The sequence below is a fragment of the Thunnus albacares genome, chromosome 11, assembly GCF_914725855.1.
Source record: "Thunnus albacares chromosome 11, fThuAlb1.1, whole genome shotgun sequence".
Lineage (NCBI taxonomy): Eukaryota > Metazoa > Chordata > Actinopteri > Scombriformes > Scombridae > Thunnus > Thunnus albacares.
The window spans coordinates 20,293,914-20,318,692 of record NC_058116.1 but is presented as its reverse complement, the minus strand read 5'-3'; the positions used below and the strand labels follow the sequence as shown (position 1 = coordinate 20,318,692).

The 24,779-nt window shown below is 40.1% G+C and overlaps 1 protein-coding gene across 6 annotated transcripts in view; it reads right to left on the bottom strand.

Annotated features, from left to right (window-relative positions):
* The window catches only part of epha3 (eph receptor A3), a 102,964-nt gene that overhangs the window by 45,385 nt on the left and 32,800 nt on the right, over window positions 1-24,779 (bottom strand). For all 6 annotated transcript variants that reach the window (XM_044365450.1, XM_044365447.1, XM_044365448.1 and 3 more), the window contains one exon: window positions 2,213-2,368. In XM_044365450.1, coding sequence (XP_044221385.1) covers window positions 2,213-2,368 — 156 coding nt within the window. The remainder of the gene's footprint in view (window positions 1-2,212; window positions 2,369-24,779) is intronic.

Genomic DNA, 24,779 nt, shown 5'->3' with positions numbered 1-24,779 from the left:
GATGTAATAAGACATGTTATTGTTATCAGAAATCACAAAAAATGCCTCACAATTTAAGTTTTGCAATTCCAAGACAGTATAATATCTCAACTGTCACAAACAGCTTTTATATGAAAATTACCTCTAAAACTTCTAAATCTATACATGAGAAAAAAAGGCTCCAGAAAACCAATTAAAGAATCTGATAACCATGTCCGATTACAACCTGTTTATTAAAGCATATCATGAAAATATGAAGCAATAATCATGAATACTAGAACTATTCAAAGTTATGATAAAAGAACACAATTTATGCTTTTTTAAGATCTATTACTTCCAATATCCCAATATGGTGGGCACAGACAGGGAATAGCTTCTGTATCCCCCGTCATCAACAGTATCCTTTATTATGAATGTATACTATATGTCACCTTAATCTGTGAATTCTTGAAAGTCAGACAGTATTTTCTTCTTTACTAATCTGACCCTGACAGTCCTCTGGCTGACCTTTACAGCCAATTCCACTGACCACATCAAACGTTTGGATCTGTAACTCACATCAAATAATACCTGCAAAAGGCATGCACATGTACACATGTAGGCAATCATATACTAATTCCAAATGTCAAAATAATACATAGACATCGAGATTAACATGTGACATGAATTACGGCGCGTAAGAACTGAGGATGTGTATGTAATCTCCCATCCCTCAAAAAAGGGACGTATGCACTGACCGTTCTTTGTTTGCACTTTTTCCAGCCTCCCACTTATCACCACAGATGACAGCAGGGTCTAAAACTTAAAGCTGTGAAAGCGGTGATTTCACAGTGTCTCTAAGAAGGCTGATGGTGATGATCGGCGAGAGGGGGGATCGGCACATTTTGAGCGGTTTTTTTGCTAATTTGGAGGAAATGCTTTGGGATGTAGGCGGATGCACTGATGCACTTTTAATTAGTGGAATGACAAACTATACTTTATGCACTGTTAAGACAACTGTTAGAGTAACGTCTCCTGTTGGATACGTAAGGACATACAGTACGGTTGCATGTAATTTTCCCCACTATTTCTCTGAGTTTAATTTTCAAAATTTTAGTCAATTCTAAACAACCTCTACCACGCTGATAACAGTGAAATCCCTATTCTGAGATAACCATGATCATTATCTTCTAACAACTTATCTATTCATTTGCAGCCCTCGCGTCGCTCAATCTATCCCAATGAGGTGAAATTTGCCTAGTTGACAAGATGGTGTTGAGATAATCACAGCAGAGACCTGCCGTGACTGTCTTTCTAATTAGGATACTGGCTGTGGGCGTTGATTTGTACTTTCTACTGTTCTCCACACGGTGAGAGCCTTTTTTTTCTTTTTTTTTTCTTTCCCTCCCTAGCCCTTTTAGTAACGGATGTATTCATAATCTGACATCAGGGAATGCAGTGATTTATAGTTTTTACGGGAAATGCATTTTGGAAGGCTTGCAGGAGGAATCTGCATCTGCATCTGCAAACCATTTGCATCAGAGGGAGACAAAAGAGAATCTTGTATGAAGCGCGTAGAGGTGATAAAGAGTTTTTGGGCAGCCGTAGCTTCCGTGACCTTTTGAGTAAATACTGTAAAGAATGTTAATCCTCCTTTTTCTATTAGTAAGCTATTTTTATTGAGGAATTGGGAAATTGCACAATGTTATAACAGCCTTCAACTGTATGACGTGTAGGAATGCGGTGTTAATTGAGATCACACTAACTGGGAAAATACACTGAACTGTACTGACACTACCAAAAATTAAAGATAGTCTTAGATGTAATTCTGAAGTTTCTGAATTTAGTGAGTGTTTTACTGATGATCAGAAAGCTTTTTATGTCATACAGCACAATAATATAAGATTTACATAGACATACATAGTATTCCCTTAAAATCATTCAGTGTGAAAAACATCTGAAAGCATTTAGAGCATCATGGAAAACTAAAACTTGATGACAGCCAAACTAATGGGGATCAGCAGCTCTTCAAGGAGGGGTTAAGACAGGTTTTATTGCATGTCTTATAGTCTATTGAGAAAAAAAAATCCTCCCACACCACATTGTAAGGTTTCTCTGGTGAGATATCTGATATAGAACTAACACGAGAAGCGGTGCATCCTATCAGAATACCATTAGCTCATCATATGGTATAATATCAAACCCAACCGTCCACTGTATAAACACATAAAGGCGCATACGCATGCACACTTACGAGTACAGGCCATAGAGGCGGGGTCTCCCTCGGCACGGAAGTAGTTTTTGTCACAGCCGCAATGCAGCGACCCCTCATGGTGAGAGAAACTATGAGGCGGACACTTTGAACACTCCACGTTCCCGAGCGTAGATTTGTAGAAGCCCGCCCTGCACACTGGAGACAAAAAAGACAAGAGAAGGGGACGTGAGTGTCGTGCTGAACCAGCACATCGACAGCTATGCGATAGCTACGTTCTTCTTCAGAGAACCTGCGTGAGGAATGAAAGATGGGATGTAGTTAATGCACTCACACACTCTCACGCACACACACATCAACAAACCGGGAGGAGACTCGATGTAAATCTTTCTGTTAATGTAACAAAAAACCATTGACTCCTTGTAAAAAAAAAATATATATATATATAAAAAAAAAACAATAAATCTTTGAAATGTCTTGGTCTCTGTTTCTCTCTCTCTCTCTTCGGCTCTCGCAAGGCGCAACATGAATAATGCAAATTGTCGCCTCAGATAAAAGGGCTGTTCTCTTTAAATATCTGTGGTATTAAATCTGCACTCAGCTCTTTTAACTCCTACTCACCACAAATCTGTTGCAATCTGTGCAACTAGGGTGACACTCTACCTGTGCATGTATAACGTACATTGTGTGCGTGTGTGTGTGTGTGTGTGTGTGTGTGTGTGTGACAGAGAGAGAGAGAGAGAGAGAGAGAGAGAGAGAGAGAGAGAGAGAGAGAGAGATGTGTGTATGAGATTTCGTGTAGGAAGGGAGATCAAGGGTAGGACAAAAAAAAAATAAATAAATAAATAAATAACTTCCTTCCTCTTTCATCTGTTAAGTTTTACTCTGCTCCTTTATTCTCTTCTGTTTTCTATTCTTCTCCTCAATTGCAGATTGGAACCTTTGTCACATTATCCAGGCTTGATGGGGATACAAGGATACAAAGCATTTAAGCCTACAAAAAGCCTCTCTCCAAGTTGAAGTCAATTTTATTGCCACTAGGGTTTAACATCAACAGTCATTCTACAAACTAGAGTTATTTCTAACACAGCGACTATAAATTCTACTTCAGTGTACGGGCTTTAATTGCAAAAAAAAATGACAACGTTATTCATCAGCAAAATAGACCTTAACGTTCAAGTGAAACAGGTCAAAGGGGACGTGTCATGCACGTTTCCAGGTCTATATTTATATTCTGGGGCTCTACTAGGATTATCTTTGCTTGATTTACAGTTCAAAAAACTTAACTAACTTATACTGGTCCTTTATGTGACCCCTCAGTTCAGCCTCTGTCTGAAACTGGCTGTTTTTAGCTTCTGTCTCTTTAATGCCCCCTCCCCCTCCTCCTGATGAGCCCACTCTGCTCTGATTGATTAGCTGGAAGCTTGGCAGACTTCCAGCACCTCAGTAGGCTAAGTAAACAAACAGCACTAGTAGGGTTTTTTTTTTTTTTTACTTGTTCTTTACTTGAAATGGAAACTTTTCAAATACATCCGTACATGTTCGACCCCGATTCCGGTTCGAAATATGAGAGTGGACAAAGCGACCGACCCATGGAAACAACCTTAGCAACAAAGGCTAGGTTTGATGTCATAACGAGGAGGAAGTAGAGGTAATGTTGCAAATGGAAGGCATGTTTAACATAGACATCCAACACGATAACAGTATATAAATAACAGAAATTCACAAAAAGCATGATATGTCCCTTTTTAAGCTGCTAATTCAATATCTTTCAATGTGACCATTTTGTGTCTAAAAAAGTATTGACTGTTTTTGCAAGTGAAACAGTCCTCCTGGGCTACCAACGCCATCAAAATACTGCATTTAGTTAATCTCTCACAGACAAACAAGGTAGATTAATCATAAAATAAATAATCAGTCATCTGAAATTGCATCATATCTATAAATATCAGAGCTGGAAGACAAATGTTGGACAAGATCTGATTTTTATTAAAATGCAAATATGGAACTCTGACATGAATCTGATGCTGTTGCACATTTACTCTGTCAAACAAGCTTGTTTTGTTCTTTCTCTCTCTTGCTCACAAACACACACATGCACACACACATGCACACACATACACACTAGATTAAAAAAAATGGCTTGCAGCAATAGTAGCGAGCCAGCAGAATGTGTGGGCTCAGCAGGACATGTCTGACAGATCCCAGTGGTGGACAACACACTCCTGCAAAAGCCAACACTGCTGATACTACTGCCATATCCATCACTGACACTGGCACACCAAGGTCCCCGTGCTGCACTAAATACTCCACAACCTCCCATCAACAGTACGTATGTGTGTGTGTGTGTGTGTGTGTGTGTGTGTGTGTGTGCGTGCGTGTGAGAGTAATAGAATGTGAAGCATGTTTAAACAGCCAAATACGATCCTGGTAGTGGAATGACAACCACAGTATTTGCTGACACACCCAACACAGACCACCCTGATTGGAGGATACACCAGGAAATTAGAGCCGACAGCAGGCACACCCAGCCAATCAGGTAAGAGAAGAAGCAGGATAACCGCTGGGTCAGCAGAAACTCACAATGAACATAAAACAGAAGATGTAGATAAACAGACAAAATGTAGCTATAATGAATTAACCTCATAACAGTGGGAGACGCGGTCTTCGACTGATCCCTTTATCCACAAACAACAACCTTTGACAAAGCACACATGCCCCTAAAATTTCACCTCTACACCAATGAAAGATGCCTTCACTGTATTCATTGGACAGTCAAACCACTGGGCTGGAGTCCAACTGGATCTGTTTCTATTTAGCTACTGCATTTACTAACTCCTGGCATCATTCTCACTGTGGATTAGACACTAATCAATTATGAAGATATGCATTTCCAAAGCAAAACTTCTTGGCAAGATTTTTTTTCTTTTGTTTTCATAAGCAGAACTCTTTATGCTATTCTTGTAATCATAAAAGTTTTTGTGTTTATGTCAGAATAACATAAATTAAGACAGATGACAGAGATAAAGACATGATTTAGGTAGTTGTAAAGCTTTGTAAGCCTGTAAGAAGATAGTTATTCAAACTTATTTATTAATTGTTCACTCTGAGTTAGCTCAGACCCCCTTCCGTTCAACGTGACCCTCTGCAACTGCCATCGTACTTCACTTGGACAGATGACTCTGGCAAGTCAACACTCCGCAAACGTAAGAAAAACAGCCTCATTTCCACTTGAAAGTTAAAAATATATACAGGGACTTCTCAGTCTGTAACACAGCCGTGAAACTTATTAGGCACAGAGTGGATCCCATAAACTTTCCATGTAAAAATTAATAACCAAAGCTGCACTTAACGGTATGAGGTTTTCATATGACAGTGGTGATATGTTGTATTTTCTTGACCACAACCCTAAAAATATTTTTATAACTGTTGGAAAAGGATAATAAAGGTTCTGTTTCTTCCCAGCGTGTCTGCCAGGATAAAGGCTCTGACAGAGGCTGATGGTAAAATCAGATTCGGCTCGAAGGAGGTTAACTCCTCATCTAGAGGAGAGCCGAGATGTGTTACACTGACATTCGCCAGCAGTGTGTGCATGGGCATGAATGGATGGTATAATAGTGTGTGTGTGTGTGTGTTTGTGTGTGTGCATGTGTGTGCCCCAGGAGAGGAAATGCAGCACCTCTTCAAATGACAGAGTATGTGTGATTAATTAAAAGATGTGTGCATGTGTGTGTGTGTGTGTGTGTGAAAAGAGACAGACACACACTTTCACAAGAGCACCACTGCTATGAAGGTTATCCCCGATGAATCATCTTTTATTTACTGTATTTTCAGATCAATAACAGTGGCAGAAACAACATGTAAGGATTGGATAACTGTCCCTCTAAGTAGTCCTTTGTGATACACACACACACATAAACATTCAAGTTGAAATTCTTGCAAATACTTGCATACACTCACGAGGCTGTAACACAATGTCTCGGTGCTTTCTTTAAAATGATGCCTGAAATACAATCTCTTCATTCACTTTTAAAGAGCAGAGCACTTACACGTGCACACGTATACAACTGCAGCAGCCACATGATATGGTGGTTGTATAAATAACTGGGGCTGCAATTTGCTCAATCAATAGTCTAGGTCATGGGACACCCTCATCAATAATTAACATGACTGCTGGATAGCTTAGTGGTCACATGTAGTCCCCGCCTTTTTTCTACATGTTAGTTGAAAACCTGACCTGACCTTGATGAGACTGAATTATGTTATAAACGGGACCGACTTCAAAAGAATTTTTGAGACAACAACTCAATTCAAATTATTTTATTTTCTGTGAGGCGCCGTGATACATAAAATACATACCTAATTCATATACAAATTAAAATGCAAAGCTGAGGATAAAAACCATAGAGTAAAAGCCAGGGGCAGTAATGATCGTGTGCTAGTGCTACAGTGCAGTAGTGCTGGGTGCTGGTGTGTGTGTGTGTGTGTGTGGGAGGGGGGGGCATGTTAGCCAGTCAGTACAAGAAACAAGTATTTTTTGTTACAGTGATTCTAAGGCGATGATTTTTCACAATTTAAATGTGATATTTTGTGAGTTTTTTCACATTATGACAAGTACAGTACGGCCCTGTATGTTGCTACATATTTGATAGAATTACTCTGCATTTAGTCTATCTGGAGTATCAGAAAATAAATCTGAGGATAAACCTGGATAAACATTTATTTTTAATGGAATATTTGAACTAATTAAGACAGCAACTTAATGATGAGTGCTTTTCAAATACAGAACACTGTAATTAGTAAAGCTCAATTACACAAAACTTTTTTCAATTCTAAAACGTTAGCAGAGCATCCAGTGGTAGCCATTGTGTGCAGAAATGATAAATTATAATCACATCAAGGCATTTATTGCAATATACTGTAATCATCAGAGAAATATGACCGGGGATTACGCTCAACATGTTACCTCTCACATGGCTCGTATCCTCTCGACCCCTGTTCTCACTCGTTTCTTGTAAATTGATTGGTGTCACACAAGGGAAATGAAAAAGTACCTCTGCTCTTGACCCCCTTCTTTGTGTCGGCCTAATTTGAAGCTTATTGCTCTTCGTTTCTCCCTCTCATGGTCAGTCAAATAAACATACACTTCAAGTTTCAGTCTAGCTGCAAGCGGCGCTAGGGAAAAACTCTGACCTAACAATTGATTTCCTGTTTTCATACCACCTCCACCTCTTTTCTTTTTCAAACCGACAAGATCACAATGACTTTCAATCCCTCTCTCCTCCTCCTCCTCCTCCATCTCTCTCCGTCTATACTTCTCCTCCCCGTCCTGCCCTCCTTCTTCTACTTCTTTTCTGTGGCTTTCCCGTCTTTCTTTTGCTGCGTCGTTCTTTCCTTAATTGCAATAGCTCTCTTTGAAATGAAAGTTTAGGCATTTGGCTGCCGTTCTTATCCGGAGCCACTTGCAATGTTTCTGGAAACATGGCAACAGTAAACATCTTGCCCCCCTGCCTTGAAATTCCCCTTTGAGCCAACCCAGTAATAAGTTACAGATATCTGAAAAAGGTCAAAGTCTTTTATGAAACCATGGTACATTTTGTTGGGTAAATTTTACTGCCTGATAATTATGTCATTGCATGAAAACAGCACACCATGGTATGACAAGAGCACATTGTTGACTAATGAGAAAAATGCATACATACGTATCATCCGTCTAAATATCAGAGGAGAGTTTAAGTGTGTTGAAAGTGTTCAATTCTGTTTTAGAGGAGAAAACAGGCTTAATGATGCATGTATAAATGTTTGTTTTGACATCAAAATGGTATTTGATTTCATCCAAAAACCAAATATTAACACAAAAAAACTTGCCAGATACAACGCCAAGACAATCACTATAACAAACACATACCAATGCAGAAAGAGAAAGACACATTGTTACAGTTTTACTCCGACACACAAAGTAATACAGACCATCAGATCCATTATGTTGAATTACAATTAATTTGTTGAAACTATTATGTCCCTAACCCGATCAAATGAACTCATTTTTTGTCAGAAGTATAAATGAAAGCAATCATCAAAATTGATGGGTTGTGTCTTAGGGCAAATTGCTACACATTCCATCTCTCTTATGTTTCAATTATTGTCATTTGTCATGATAATCACGTTGGGAACACGCTGGAGTTTATTCATCTGACAGTATGGCTGACCAATGTACTTTTGTCTGCCAGGCTGAACAGGGACGTGATTCTGAGCCTCCAGAGCCGGTAACCATCAACTGGAGGATATGACTAAACCTTTAAAGCTTCAGTTTCAGCGAATGTAGCTAATGGAAGCTGCCAAAGCTAATCAGAATACAACAAAGAGCTGTGATAGGCTCTCAGCACTTAAGATTATAACTGTTGATGCTTTTATAGTGTATTTTTTTCAGTCTTGTGCTGGCACAACAGAAGCTGGAGGAAGAATCAGGTAGGATAAAGCAGAAACATCAGCAGTGTTTGGCGGTTTCTTTGTTCATTTGTTAGAGATCTATATGTCAGTACAGCTACCAGTAACTGGGAATGGGAACACGCGGTAGATCAAGGTTGAACGATAAAGGAAATAAAGATCTGTGATATGAGGAAAATTTTGCATTGATTCATCAAATGGGTTCATCATTGACACATTTCAAAATGGAAATGCCTAGTACATGGAGATTTTCAATTTTCACCCAATGAAATCTACAGTATATAATGACTCGGTTAAAAATGTAACAATATGTTAATACTGCTCCTATGATTCTGGATGTTTCGAACTCTTTGCTCTATTTTGACTAGCTTTTAATTTAAAACCACCTATAAACCAGCTCTGTATTATGAAAACTAGCTCATCTAGCTTTCACAGAGAACCTAAAAATGGGCCACCGGATCAATTTCTGACCCTGATGTTCAGCCTATCATTACCATGACCCCATAAGCTGCAATTTCAGCAGCCACAAAAATGAAGCAGTTGGCTTCATCAGCTGAGCAGTGGAGGGCCAGATTGGAGTTTGTGATGCTAACTGCAGGCTAATGGCCTGAAGAGACCCTGCTATTCAAGTCTGTTTATCTATACCCACTCAAAGAGACTCTTCTGCTGCCTAGATGCGCTGTGTGTATGATTCAGGGTCCAGAATACTAATCATCACACCACAGAACCACCAGCAGTGTCTGTCCGTGCAAGGGACAGTTAACATGTGTAGTCCGGTGTGTGTTTGTATGTGCGAGTGTGTGTTTTTTTGTTTGTGTGTGTGTGTGCTTGCGCACGCGCAAGCTGGCACAGTCGAGCTTAATTAAGTGATCTGATCCAACACTGATTTGCATAATAAAGCAGGCTGATGAGGAGGATAAGAGGAGGCTGAAAGGAAGAAGAGGGAAGACTAAGGGAGGTAGAGGAGGAAGATGTAGGGAGGTGAGAGAGAAGAGGAGGAAGTGCAAGGTGAAGAAGGTCTACATTACGGGTAGAGTAGCAGACAGGAAAGCAGAAAGAAAACACATGTTTGTGAGTAGAAACACTCCAAACCATGCAAGCACATTATTCACCTTTTATATTTAACATTTAATATCTGATGTTTTCCAAAAAACACACTGATTTACCATAATTACTGTTCAAAATTAAACACAATTATTTCCAGTAGATGAGGAGTATGTTGATGATTACTATTAATCATCAAATCAGCCGTGCAGTATAATCAAAGTGGGCTGACTGCACTAAATTAGACTTTAATAGAAGCAAATATTGACCTCATATATCAGTCTAACCTTGATGATTAAAAAATGAGCTACTGAACTTGTCTCATTGTTTTTCACAAAAGCTCTGCTCGGTTGAAGGGGGAAAAATCAACATGTCAGATGCCTGTTTGAATACTGTATAAGCCTCCTTGCTCGCTGAGCTGCTGCACTGTGGCATCATTGTAATACCCTATAAATTCAAAAATATAGATTTTTCCACTAATATTGATTCAAACTACTCATTTAAAGCCTCAAGATGTTTTTAAATGTCAGATTTGTGGGAGATTTAAAAAAAACAAAGGTGATCCATTAAAATTTCAAACAAATCTCTTTAGTATCATTTAAAATAAAAATGTTATTATTTTTTTTTTAATTCTGTTAACAACAAACTCAAAAAGTTTAAAAAAGTACACCTGTATCTAAATTTAATATATAAAATGTGACAGATACCACATGTGGTGCCTTTTCTCACAGTAAAACTAAACAGATAGAGCGTGTGTGTGTGTGTGTGTGTAAAGCTGCTGTTATGTGAAGGACAATAAAGTGGGGCAAAACAGGGCAAGTACTGTAAACCACACACACACGCTGAGGCATGGATCAACTCCCTGCTGTATCCATCAAGGATGTGATAACCGTTTCCTACACACTCCACACTCCAGAGATTAGCCGGGTCAGTAAGAAAATCCAGGACAACCAGCACACCAGCAGAAACACACTCTCTAAAGACACACACACACACACACACACACACACACACACACACGCATCGGGGTAATGGTAATTGCAATAACGCAGATGCAGGGAGACAGGACATTAACACTTTTAACAAATGTATATGTCCAAATTATATGTTGATCAATTTGTTACCCTAAACTGTAATAGAGAGGGACCTGGAGAGAAGAAAAAAGAGAGGATGAGGGAGGGTGAGAGCAAATGGGAGACAAACTGAGAAAGAAAGATGGAAAGAGAGTGAGCAGGGAATCACAGTCTCTCTCTCTCTCTCTCTCTCTCTCTCTCTCTCTCTCTCTATATATATATATATATATATATATATATATATATATATATATATATATGTGTGTGTGTTTGAGTGTCTTTCTTTCCTTACACACATGCACACAGTCCTCTCTTTATCCATATTAGCCCCGTTAGCATTCCCACACACAAACACTAACCATGCTCTGACAACAACAATAGACCTATTTGTCTTGATCCATCACACACACACTGCCATTACATCTTTACAAACCCAACACACTAGTGTGTATATCTGTGTGTGTGTGTGTGTGTGTGTGTGTGTGTGTATGCAGGCACTGTGTTGTGTTTGAAGATGACACTGACCTCGTAATGCCCTCACAGTTTCCCGAACACAAACACACACACACACACACACACACACACACACACACGCACGCACGCACATTCCACTGTTACACTCCCTGGAAACACACACTGCACAACCTAACTGGCATTTAAACCCATTTGCTTTCACTCATCCTTTACAGGACCATTGTGCTTTTTTTTGAATACAACTGATAATCAGCCATGTACACCAAACACACATTCACACAAACACACTGGCTGTCGTCATCTTTGTGATTTAGAGCTGGACGATCCATTGTACTACAATCCCATGCGGGACAATAGTAGCCAGCGGCAACCATGATGCCATTTCCAGGCTGATATGGGAAAATTCAGGGATGTGGAGCTCAGACAGACTTTCCATCCTCTGCCCAGATTACCATTGGTAAGTAAAGGATTTATACAAGTGTTATTGTTCACTGGAACTCCATAAGTAATGTCATATATATATGTATGTCACTGGTAAAAGTAATCTAGTGCATCCATTTTCTATTACAACTCCCATAGTGTCATCTGTTGAAATAAAAGTGGCAGAAAATACATAATAAACATTATGGCTTGTTACTGGGAAAAATGTATATTGTTGACTTAAAACTATGTGTTGCCCCCTGTGTCAGCAGTCTGAACCATACTGAGAAATGGACCCATGTGTAGATAAATGTGTCGATGAATAGCTTTATGACGACTGGATAAGAACAGCATGTACACGTTGTCCTTTTTTGAGAGACAAGCAACACCAGGGCGGTTTTATTGTTATTGACCAATGCCAGAGAGGACATGCTCTCAGCTTTAAGAGAAAATAGGTCATCTACAATGCTGCTGGACACACACACACACACACATGCGCGATGGTGACCCACTTGGTGGTGATGGTGAAACTCAATGTGCTCAGTCAGCAAGGCTTGAACAAAAAAAAAAGTATACTTATACAATCACATCGGTGCAATATAGCATGCAACATAAACTATGACACTTAGAATTGTATTATTTGATTTAAAGAAAATGCAGCATTACATTAATATCACCTTTTTCAATTAAATTGAAAAGACATAAGCATAAGAAAAGTTTCAGTCAGATTACAGTTTTTAACACATTTCTCTATAGTGAGAAAACTCTTCACACAGTTCCCTTTACCATCATGCAGCTCAACTCATCAGTTAATCTCACATCCAAAATGCACTAATGCAACCAAAAAAACTTCATACACATCTCATCTCTTGTACCAGAACACTGACGACATCTGTCTCCCGACAAGAAAACTTTGTGACTCACAACACGATGTCCTAATAAACAACTGGTAGCACTACAATACGGATAACCATTGTCTTTTGTAGTAACTTTTATGTAACAGTGAATTGTTATTTTTCCGTCTTTGAATAACGCATTGATTTCATACTTCATAAATCCGACATATGTTTTAACTCCAGTTGAGTCCTGTGTTTATTGTAATTCCGATGAATAAGCGTCCATATGGTTGCTGACAATGAGCCCCAGTTGGGGAGAAGTTACTCTGCCTGCTGAGATCTGGGTGGAGAAATGCAGTAAAGCCCACTAGGGGAAAAAACACTTTCACTGCTGGAGCACCTGAGGACGACTGAAGGACATAAACACATATACATACGCTGACAGACACCTACACACATGCCTCGGTATGTGGCCGCTGCTATATGCTAAAGAGCCCCCAGGCTCCTTTCACCACAGACAGCATGACAGTCTGGCTTTCATATTGCCCACAGTGTTACTCTCACTGGGATCTGTATTATCCTGACTGGGAAATGGACGCTGGGATGAATTCAAAACTGAAGGAATATAGAAATACTTCAAACTCCTGGCTGTTGCTTTCTAGTCTCCACCTACCATCACGTATGTTAGTAAAAATTAAAATAACATTCTTTCATCCAAATCTGATAAGCACATTTTCTTTTCTTATTGAATATTATGTGGACAAGATGGTTGCGTTCTGAAACAAATAAGTGTTACGCTGGTTTTCTGCAGTCTAACATTTCAACATCTGGTTTGAGTCTGTTGCTACGGGAAGCGGCGTAAACTATATGATTTGATCCATAACACTTTTATCCACTTTTAGTTTCCACTGTCTGAAGCTGAAAGGGTTCCTTCACTTTTTCAGTAAAGCTTTCTGTAGATTACGTCTGTGAGGGATGCATATGTGTCGGGGCGTATAGGATTTTCAACAGAAAAGCATGTTGTAAGCAGGAGCGATAAGACATGATCAGGTGGAATTGTACTGTGCAAATTCAATAAAAGTGGTTCTTCAGCTAATAATGTAACCTTGCTCTTTAATTGTAAATTTAAAAAAATGACTTTACCTTTACCATAACCCTTTTCAAACTGTGAGCGGCGCAAGAGAGGTCAAGGGGGGGGGGGGGGGTATGGAGGGAGAGACATGAGCCGCAATTTGCCACAAAAGTTGTATTCCTTCTTTGAGTTATAACTCCATCAAATCTGAACACACAGATATGATACACCTATTTTTTAGATTCAGTGTGACTTACACTTCCTGAAAATATTACATCATTTAAAAAAGACGTTCCCTACAAGTCCGGAACTTGTTGAGAATCCAGTAATCCGGTGATAACTATCTATACATCCATGGGTATACTGCAAACAGGAAGTGGTAATAGTTCATTTGGCATACTTTCAACGGTGGTAATTTGCCATTTGTCACCCACGACATTACTCACTGACAACGTTATACTCCTCATCGAAGAAAAACTGAGGTAAGACAAGGAACAAAGAATAATTATCGGAATGCCAAAATCCATTAATATGAGTTTTTTTCATGTTGCGCTATCAATATTTTTATAACATTACTAATGCTCAGATTCTTATATTCCTGGTACACTCCTGAGGCGCCAGTGGACATGTCACAAATATATAACACCATATTGCAAAGTAACACACCTTTCTTTACCTCATTAAATCATGCCAAACCGAATATTTCATGTGTATCTCATTAGGTCTCACCTTGAAAGTGAACATCACACAGTGAATCTCTGACAGAAGCGGGAAGGTCAGAATCTCTTTGTCTAAAGGTCTTTGAATTCCTCAGCGGAGTCCAGGCCTGAGGTGTCTAATCGGATTCTCCCGCATGCCGCGGGGGATAAATGAGAGGCAATTTGATCAAGGTTTCGTATAACAAAATAATAATCACATTCACACCACCTTGCCGATGTTGCAGCCCCTTCCGCTTACGGTTTTGTGTGCATTCAGATTAGCCCTATCTCATTCATCCGTTTTGATCTGGACAAACAAGAAAAGATTTTTTTTATTCCTGCCCAAGAATCTGCATGACACTTTCATCCAAATCTAAATTCTTATTTTATTTGAATACTTATTTTGGACAGCTGCAAACAATCATTTTATACGGTTGTCATGGAAAATAACTGCTAGATGGAAAGCATTTACGCGTGTTACCATGAAGGGAAATTTCATTGGCTGCATATTTGAACTTTATGATTCCCCTGAAATGTCCACACACATGGAGGAAATGTTCATTCCCGTGACAATTTTACTAATTCCTACAAGAGGCATGTGTCCCTTAACAAAAAGGACTTGAAAATGTACTCTACTATTATATTGTAAACACACTCTTGTGTTTCTTTAAATTAGCTTTCATAGAGACTGATTTAGCTGATGCCCTTGTAAAAAAAAATTCTTAACTGTCTCGAAGCAGGTGTCATGCACAAAATCACACTGTAAATTCAGATCTGACCTCTTATAAAGTCTCTGCTATGTACATAGCTATGTGATATAGCCATAGTTTGTGTGAGGGAGTCTTATTATAGCTCTTATATAGTGTCATTATAGCTATAACTTGAAGCCAGTCAGAGCACTCCTCTGTGAGCTTCTTTCAGGCATTTCGTTGATGTTGTAACATATCGTGATAACTTGCAGATGGAAGCTAATTTGAACAAAAAGGATCAGGGGTGTTTCTCTCTCTGCCATCCAGTATGTCCAGTATCAAATCCCTCTGAAAAGGATTAAGTGGCATATTCATGACTGAATATCTTAGATGATGATTCACGAAGAGCCAAGTATGCAAAGCTTTGTGGAAACAGTAAAACAGGGTCTCCTCAGACAATATGGACTATTTGTGTGTGAAGAGATTAAGCCAGTAAAGCTACTATGTGTGTGTTCATCATGTGCCCATACTGTATGCACATGTACAAATGCAAGCATCTGTGTGCATCCATAGAAATATGTGCGGATGTGTATGTGTGTGCAGTTGGAATTCATGGGGCAGGTGTCTCAGCAGTGGTTGGGGGCAGAGCGGCGCTAAATCACTCCTCAACTGACACACCTCACCACAGGGTGTCCCGCCATGTGTTACTGCAGAGAGTGAAAGAGCGAGAGAGAGAGACCCAGGGGTAGCGGTTACTGGGTCACAGAGAGAGAGATAAACCTCTCTATAAATCAGCATCTTGTGATTTAAGAGTACGTTATGCATGTGTGTGTGTGTGTGTGTGTGTGTGTGTGAGAGAGAGAGAGAAGCAGAGGGTGAGAATGCATATGTATACATACAATGCCCTTGGAAGTGTGTGTTTGTGTGTATTGCTGCCTGTATGTGTGCACCCATTCCTGACTGTGTGTGTGTATGTGTGTGTGTGACAGACCAGCGCAGGTGAACTACAGACAGGCCCAGACATCCTGGCACGATCCAAGTAGACATCAAGACTCTCGCCTTACTCCCCCCCCCTCCCGACTCTCCTGTGGCTCCACCTCTACAACTCCCATCACCCTCTGCTGCTGCAGCATATTGCATATTACACACCCGCACATAATCATACACACACAAAGAAGCAAATAACGAATTAAGCTAACTATTGTGAATCATTCATTTTTCTTTAATTTGTGCTTCACATACATATACTAACATCTGCCACAATTAAATCAAACACACAGGTGCAGACATATATAGGCACAGAATCCTGCTGATAGTGTAAACAATATATTGTGTGTATAGTGATGAGACATCGCTGAAAGCATGGTTAGCATTTGCAGGGGTCCCTTTAAAGTAAACTCCCTGGACTAAACTTGGAAGGCACACTAACAGCACTAGTGTGTTTGAAACAACACACTAGTGACCAATTAAGATATGAAGACTGTTTGACACGAGGGACACTCCTGAGCAGTTTGGACTACAGGAAAGCTATCTGTAAATATGACTGAAATATAGCTGCAAAATTTGGCAGGATCCAAACACCATGGGGACGATGGATCAGCTCAGCTAAGTATTGCCGTTAATTGGCTTAATGTTGTCGTATTTTAACAGTATAGTTTTCTTAATCTGTTGGATTAAGAACACAATTATGTATTAGAAGCGTATTGCCCTACATTGCATTCAGACAGTAAGCGAACTTCATTTTGTCATTGCGTCATTTTCCACTGGACAGTTTGTGTTTATTTGTGCCAAACACCCCATGTACCAGTGACATTACTACTGTAGCAATCAACCGTGTGTGTGTGTGTGTGTGTGTGTGTGTGTGTGTGTGTGTTCAGCATCTGACTGAACTCATCAGACACTCCTGTTCTTTTTGTTGTTTCCCTCAGGTCTCTCTTCCTTTTTCCTCTTAGTCTCTGTACATTTATGAAGCAGATTCATAAGCCCCGGGATACGTGCAAATGTTTCTGCTTGAGTGAAAAATGCACAATGCATTTTTCTTTGCACGCAATCTCTCTACCTCTAAAATTTGTGTTCAGTCTAAAGACACAGATAGAGAGAAGAGTATGTAGCAAAAAAATATGTAGAAATGTGTGAGAGTGTGCAAAATGAAAGTTGAACTGAGATACAAATTTTTAAAAAAGTCACTTATATTTAGCATCTAAAAGGCAAAATACGACAAATGTAAAACCCTGGATTATCACATTCATTTATTACCTTTGCTCAGAAATGACTAAGTCATGACTTTCTAAACTTTTATCTCTGTGACTTTGTGTCCTAGGGGTGCGGTGGAGTGGGTGTTTTGTGGTGGTTGGGTTGAGACACTTGGAGAAGTGCGTGTTCAGCAGAAATGTATTTCCAGTGTAGCACCCTGCAGAGTAAATGTTACTGGGAGTCTGTGCAGCCCCGGCTCATTTCAGTGGGGAACACGAGTTAAATAACCAGACTCGTCTTCCTCCCAAAGCAAGGCTTACAGGTTTCACCGGAGTTGCTGTTCTGTGCAAATACAGTTCACCCGGCTCTCATTCTTACGCGCTCGCACGCAACCTCTTTCTGCATAAACGGATGCTCTCAAGCTCAAGTGCACATATTGAGAACTGTTCGCCTCACACATTTGCCTTGTGCTATTATTATCATTCTTGGATCTTGTACAGCAGACTGTGAGTCTGTGTGTGTGTGTGCTAGTATCAGTCACACGGCGGTTATTTCCTGAGGAAACAATACAGACAGAGTTAAACACAAAACTTTCAGAGGGTATCCGTGCCACGTCACCATCAGTACACATACGGTATTCACACACACACACACACACACCCTTTCCCCATCAAAGAAGCATTTCTTTGGGCAGCAGAAACCAAAGCGGACTCACATTGTGAAGCTGGTATTGTCCTTTTAAAAGAAATCAGATACCAGCCAGTCTTTGTCATCCGCAGCTTCCTTCCCTGACCACAGTTAGTGAAACTTAACTCAACACTCTGTAAAACCTGCCATGAAAGCCGCCTCACCAATCTTAAAAAGCTAGACAGTTTTAGTGTCCTGTGATGGTCTAAATGTTAATTCGGAAGCATTTCCACCCTGAGAATAGCCATATTCGGGGGAAAACACTGACTCTCTGTTTTGTTTCTATTGAAATGATATTACAGATGCAGAATGTAAACCTGTGAGGTATCTGAGCCTTAAAAATCATTTTAATGAACTTCCTTCTTTCTCCAGTCTATGCAAATTGTTCAAAGGCTTCCTGTCTGTCTAAGAATCTAATTACACAAGAATAGGATGTAAAATCAATCATTCAACTCTTACTTGATCCTTTCTTTTTAGCATCATTGGTTAGTGATACTGTGGGTTAATGTTAAGGCGCTCGCTGCCTTCATTTGTCAGGGGAGAAAGGAGACATTCGTCACAGGGTAGAATCCTGTAAAGAATGGACTACCATGGCCCATTTAAGTTCAAACCCCAATTTGAATACTTTTGTGTATTATTCCAGTATTAAGCAGCATTATTAAAGAGCCAAGAACAGTATATTTTTGCTTTCTATTTGAGAAATTATTTGCAATTAGTGTAATGGTGAATATTTGGGAAAATACATAGCTGGATGGACAGTCAGTCTTTTTTCTCACACACATACATACAATGGTGTGCCCCTTAATATTGGGGCCAGTGACAGGCTGAAAGGCGAGAGTGATGGATGGGCAGGGCTTAATCACCTTTAATCAGCTCCGTCCTTGAATAATGATGAACAGCCCCTTTTACACACACAGAATGCAGAGAGAAAGAGGGAAGGGGAGAGAGAGAGAGAGAGAGAGAAGCTTTGAGAAAGAAGCCGTGTGTTGCATACTCTTTGTTGAATTCATAAGTAGAGGCAGATGCCGTCCGTCCTCCTCTGCTTTCATTCCATACATCCGTTTTAGTCAATGCGGCCGATTCGCTTTGTACAAGGCGCTGGCTACTGTGTTCCTCCGCTTGGCTCGCACAGCCTCACGCTCATGTTTCTTTATCATAGAACAAAATAAAGTGACAGCAGAAAGTGTGTAGACGGTGTGTGACAGCGTTTAGCTCAGCAAATGCTAAAAGGAGGTGTTATTTTGTTATGTGACTGTCACTTTACTATTGACGTTCCGTGGAAAGCATAGACAGAGATATTTTGCAACTCTCGGTGCCAGACGCTGGGAATGCTAAAACATGCTCTCTGCTCTCCAGGTGTGAAAAGCATGCTGGCAATCGAAAGAGTTCAATAACATGCAGTTAAAAATATGACCGTTTCATGGTTTAATGCGAGTCAGTGTGTGTTTTCTCTGCCACAAAGATGTGTGTACATTTTTCATCTTTGGCAGCTATTGAAAATCGAGCACACACTTTCTGAATCACGCTGCACACTTCATATAGATGAAAGGGATTCTAAAAATCTATTACAATGAGTAGTAGACTAGAAATTCAGCTTTTGTTAGACACTGACTATAAATTGAGTATAGATAAACAGCATTTTTTTTTATCATTTTCACCATCATGTTCAAATGACCTGAATGTAGCGTTAGCCCCGGCGCAGGCCTCCTCCTCTTGACCCCTCCCACTCACCCATCAACCATCCCGGGCTTGGCGTGGTTGACAGGCAGCTGAAGGGCAGTGCTGTCAGGGAGGCCAAAGGCTGAAGCGTGGGGGGCCTGGCAGGGCGGCTGAGCCCCAGGACAATACCATTACAGTGGGGATGAGGACTGCATGAATGACCTGAGGAAATCATGGGGCTAGCAGGAATGTTCTCCCGCTGGGTGCACACATGGTATTTCACTCTGCAGAAGGGTGATAACCCCCACTCTCCCCAGTAACAGCCACCCAGAACAGTCCATCATTAAAAAGAAACCTGGTGAAGGGTTCTCATTGCAGGCAGATGCAGACCGCAGTGTGGTGACATGTACGCAAAAATATGAAAGCTGCACAGAGTTCACAGTCTTTATAGACTCTTTCTCTTCAGCTCATCAGACATGTACATATTGGCTTTGCTTTCTTTTTTAGATGACTGACTTATTCTATGTACATTAATTGCAACTTTTTTTGCTTGTCATGATAATTCTCTCGGGTCTCTCTTGAAAATCTGAATCTCAGTGACATTTTTTTTAAAGTAAATCCAACACAAAAAAACACTGCAACCGTTGAATAGCAGCTAAAACCCTCTAATGCATTTCCAAAACACCTGCACAAACCAACTGCTTTATCTCATCCCATCCCTACTCCCTTCCTGACTCTTTATCTCCATTTACCCCCTCTTCTACTGCCTAGTAAACACACACACACACACAGTAATGTGTGAGTGGCCTCCCATTGAATGAGACCTTGAGCTCCACAAAGCCTCATGTGGCCCTATGTTTTAAGCCTCACAGGAGGCAACAAGCACACATTACAACCCCATAAAGGCTAGCCTATAGTGTGTATTACATACTCTTCGCTGACAGCAGTCACAGGTTACCATAGTTCAGCGGCCGACAAGAGTCTTGTAGTCTAAAGTTGTTGAACCTCAAACACTCCTTAGTAGGACGGACGGTCTAATAGGCAACAGATTATGAACACCAATGACAGCATTTGTTCAGTGTTCCTCCAAAATGGTGGGTGGGAAAAACACAAAATAAGCACCAGTGTGTCTATGTTAGTAGCATGAAGATCAGCCGACATGCAATTGAGATATAAACTTAGGCAAGGACATGGGAAAGTATGACAAATGATCTATTGCATCATACCCTAAGCACAGCTGGTTATGATGCAACAAGGTGTAACAAGGTGGTGTAACAAGGAACGTAGCATCCAAAGACCTCAGGACCTTTCATCCTCCATTCCCATCCATCTTTCCTGACACTTTCCACTATTAACCTTCGAGTAAATAGGTATAGTTACTCAATGGTTAATGGTATAACATTATAATAATAAGTAAAATGTGAAAAATGTTCAACCACATACAATTTGACTTAAAATCACCTAAAGCTTTGTTTGTTTAGACCCTTGTGATGAATTTGGTCTCATTACATTTGGACTGTCTATGGTCTGAAGGTAGGTAGACACCATATTTTTAAGGCTTCATTTATACTCTGCCTTATTGTACCTTGATTATTGTGTGCAAGGGCTCTATTCCTGAAATAAATGACAATAAAAGTAACTAACAAGACAAGAATCTTACCTATAAATGCATATATTACCAATTTAAATTCATATTACTCTTTATAGTACACGCAGTCCATAAAGGTTCCGTATTATGATAGTGTCCCACTGACAGAACAGCGGGTGATAAGAGGTTAGACCTTATTATATTACTATTTCTATATCAATAAATTCTAAGCTCCAATCTTTCTATTGCAAAAGATACATCCATAAGTTAAGTTGGTCTCTCCCATTCCTAATTATCAATCGGTGCAGCTAGGCTTATGCTCTGAATTATTGAACAGACTAGCTGTGATATGTCAAAAAACATACTGCATATATGGAAACATCTTCCAATGTTAACCAGATGTTAATAATAGAGCGCAATTAACTGAAAGTGATGTGGTATGCTCCATCTAACTCAACAGGCTTCCTCATCTTTCCCATGCGCTGCAAGCGTCTGTCGTGCCAGTAAAATCCTTCTTCTCTTTCCTTATTGTTTTTATAGGCCTGTAAATAGTCCAAGCTAAATTAATGAGGCCACAGAGACTGAGATGGAGCAGTGAGGGGGATAAAGGAATGGAGAGATGAAGGGAGTGATAGATGGCATCATTATAACGCAGCACATCTCACTTAACAGGACTGTTGGCTTTGGAAGTTCCATGTTTTAGCATGTGCCAATTCCAGTTTCGCCTTGTTTGGATGTACAAACACATACACACATGCACACACAAACAAAGACAAAAGTATAGATGCTAACGAAATGTTTTAATGCACCACATTCACACACACTCAAACCCTCCAAACAGATAGGCATGGACATACACACAAACATACTATACGCAAGCTGGACCAATGAACTCATGTTGAGGACCACATACTGTAACTCACACATGAACACACACACGGAAGCTAACAGTCTCAAGTGGCCCATAAACACTCTCACACATACACAAAAGACACAAAAAAAACAACCTTCCCAAGCAAAATTCACTCACACACACACACACACACACACACATACCATCATAATTAGCTCAACTGCCGCAATGACAAATGAAGATAGAGCCTATTCTTTCCCCACCTGGGGACAATTTACAGAATATCTCGGTTAAGCTGAGCACACTGGTAATTAACACTGAACCCCAGTCAGTTAGCTGGCTGATAGCAGAGCTCTGCATTATCGCATTGTTTTAGGTGAAAGACTTCACAGAGCCCATTTTCATTCAACCAGAATGAGCTATTCTTCACTGGAGCATCCTCACACTAGCAGGAGAGGTGTAAATGCATGTGGAGTGAAAGAGTAATTACTGTACAACTAGAACGCTCTTAGAGACCGCTATGCTGCACAGCTCTCTCCGACGACTGCTTGAAGCAGCAAATACACACCTAAACTTTGGAATTAAGTCACTTTGAAGAAGTTTTATAGTTGTGAAAACTAGCAAATGTCTGCTGACAAAACTCCCAGATATAAATTTGCTCTTGATGCCTGTGTGTCCCACAAGTTTCTTGGAAATCTTCACAGATCTTTGAGATGCCTGAGTGAAAAATAACTTATTATTTGCTGTTTCCCACTTAAATTTATTCTTGTCTAGGTTAAAAAGCAAGAACAAGAGAGTGATAATATAGTAATAAATAATAAAAGATGGCAAAAAATGCATAGAGAAAAAAAAAAACAACATCTAGACAGACTGATGTGCAGAGATGTACTGCGGGGGGGAGACTGACAGACCAGATGAAAGATGTTCGCTTCATAATTAAAAGGTGTGTACACCCGCGGTTAATGTATGGCATTGTAATTAACACTTTATTTTGCCGATAATGGGATGCAGCGCAATCTATCAGCGATCAAGCGGTTATGTCTGTCTCTCCCACACGTTCCGTCTCTCAACCCCTACGTTTCTGCGTGCGTGTAGAGAGTGTACGTGTCACTCATCCCGACATTAGCATGGTAAGTACATGCAGATGGCGGTTAGAGCCACTAACCTTTCAGGAGCCATTTACATGTAAATCGATGGATTAATTGGCTAAAGCTCATTAGAGTTGGGGTCTCATCAATACCACATACACCTCAATTACCCCTGGCACTGAGCTGTCAACCCAACTCAACCCACACACACACACACACACACACAAAAGAACCATTGGTATACATGAGACCTCTTGATTGGGAACTCAAGATCCACCAGTAATTTATGTTTAAATGATGTTATTTTTTCTTTTAAAGTAATCTTTCATCGCCACAACGCTTTGTCAAGAATCTTACTGTATTTTAGCAAACCACAACTGAATACTATTGATATAAGTTGGGTTTTTTTCTTTTTTTTTTTTTGTGCTGAAAGAATTGATATTCTGATAGTCATTCATTAAATGTTAATAGTGGAGTATAAAAGTGCTTTCCTATGAATCTCTGAAATGGAACTGAGATCATAGGACACAAAAATTTTGAATGATTTTGAATCTGATAAATGGTCACACTCATTCAGATTAAACCAAACTACTTCTCTGTGTATGTATTGCGTAGTGATTAAATCAAAAAAATATCATATCATATATCATAGATAGTGGGCAAAAAGTAATATCCAGGTTTTAGTTAAAGGCCGGTATCCACACATCAATATAGCTGTTTTCACCGGCAGCAGTACAAAGCCTGTCAGGAAATCAGGGAAACAGGCAGGAGTCTGTGCGGAGGCCTTGCATTAATCAGTGAGATTTCTCTAACATTCCTTGAGGTTTTGCACTTTGGCATCGGCTCCAGGTGCTGAAATTGAACACTTAATAGCAAAAGACCAGCCGAGCGGAAGAAATGGAAAACTTGGTCGGTTGTATCGCTAGGCGTGGGCCGTGCTACCTTCACCTTGACAAATGCCTGGTGCCATCCATTTGAACAGGGAAAGATGAAGGGAAATGAATCGGAGGAGGTGGGAAATCTGTGGATGATGAGTACAGTAATCTTGTTGGACACTGCTGTCTGCCATTTTTCTCTGCTCATCTCCACACTCCGCTCCACTTCTAACCTTCCATGCATGTTTGTGTGTGTGTGTGTGTGTGTGTGTGTGTGTGCGTGTATGAGAGAGAGAGAGAGAATTTGTGAGTGAGTGTGTGTAATTTGTAAGAAAGGTCAGTGCTCATCTCCACAGTATCCCTGAACCTTTAAAGGTCGGATCCTTTGTCCTGGTATAAGTGACGCTTTATTCCGGCCTCGACGAGAGAAGGGACGTAGACAAAGACGGAGAGAGAGAGAGGCCTCTGGTTTGAGAGAGGTAGCATTAAACATTTTTGGCAGTACAAACTCTTGTTGACACACAGCACTGGTATTGGTAAGGGATCCAGATGATGAGGCAGGAAGTTAAAGCTGCATGTGTTTTCCCTGTACCAGCAATAATATAATACATCACAGCTGATATCACAGCTTAACACTACGGACATAATAACTTTATTTCAAACTCATTAATTTTAACCTTACCATTGAGACCCAGCAGTCTCCAAACAAAACAAGCCACATTTACTTGAGCATTAAGCTTGTGGACAGAAATCTGAGGGGGGCAAAGTAAGTACGTAAAGTTTTCTTCTAGCCCGTTTCGACAGCATAACTCACGAAGTGCTTCGCAATAAAAGGAAAAACAACAGATATGAAATACAAACACAATAATAAGAATATGTCTCTCTTAATAAATGTACCATGAACAGCAACATG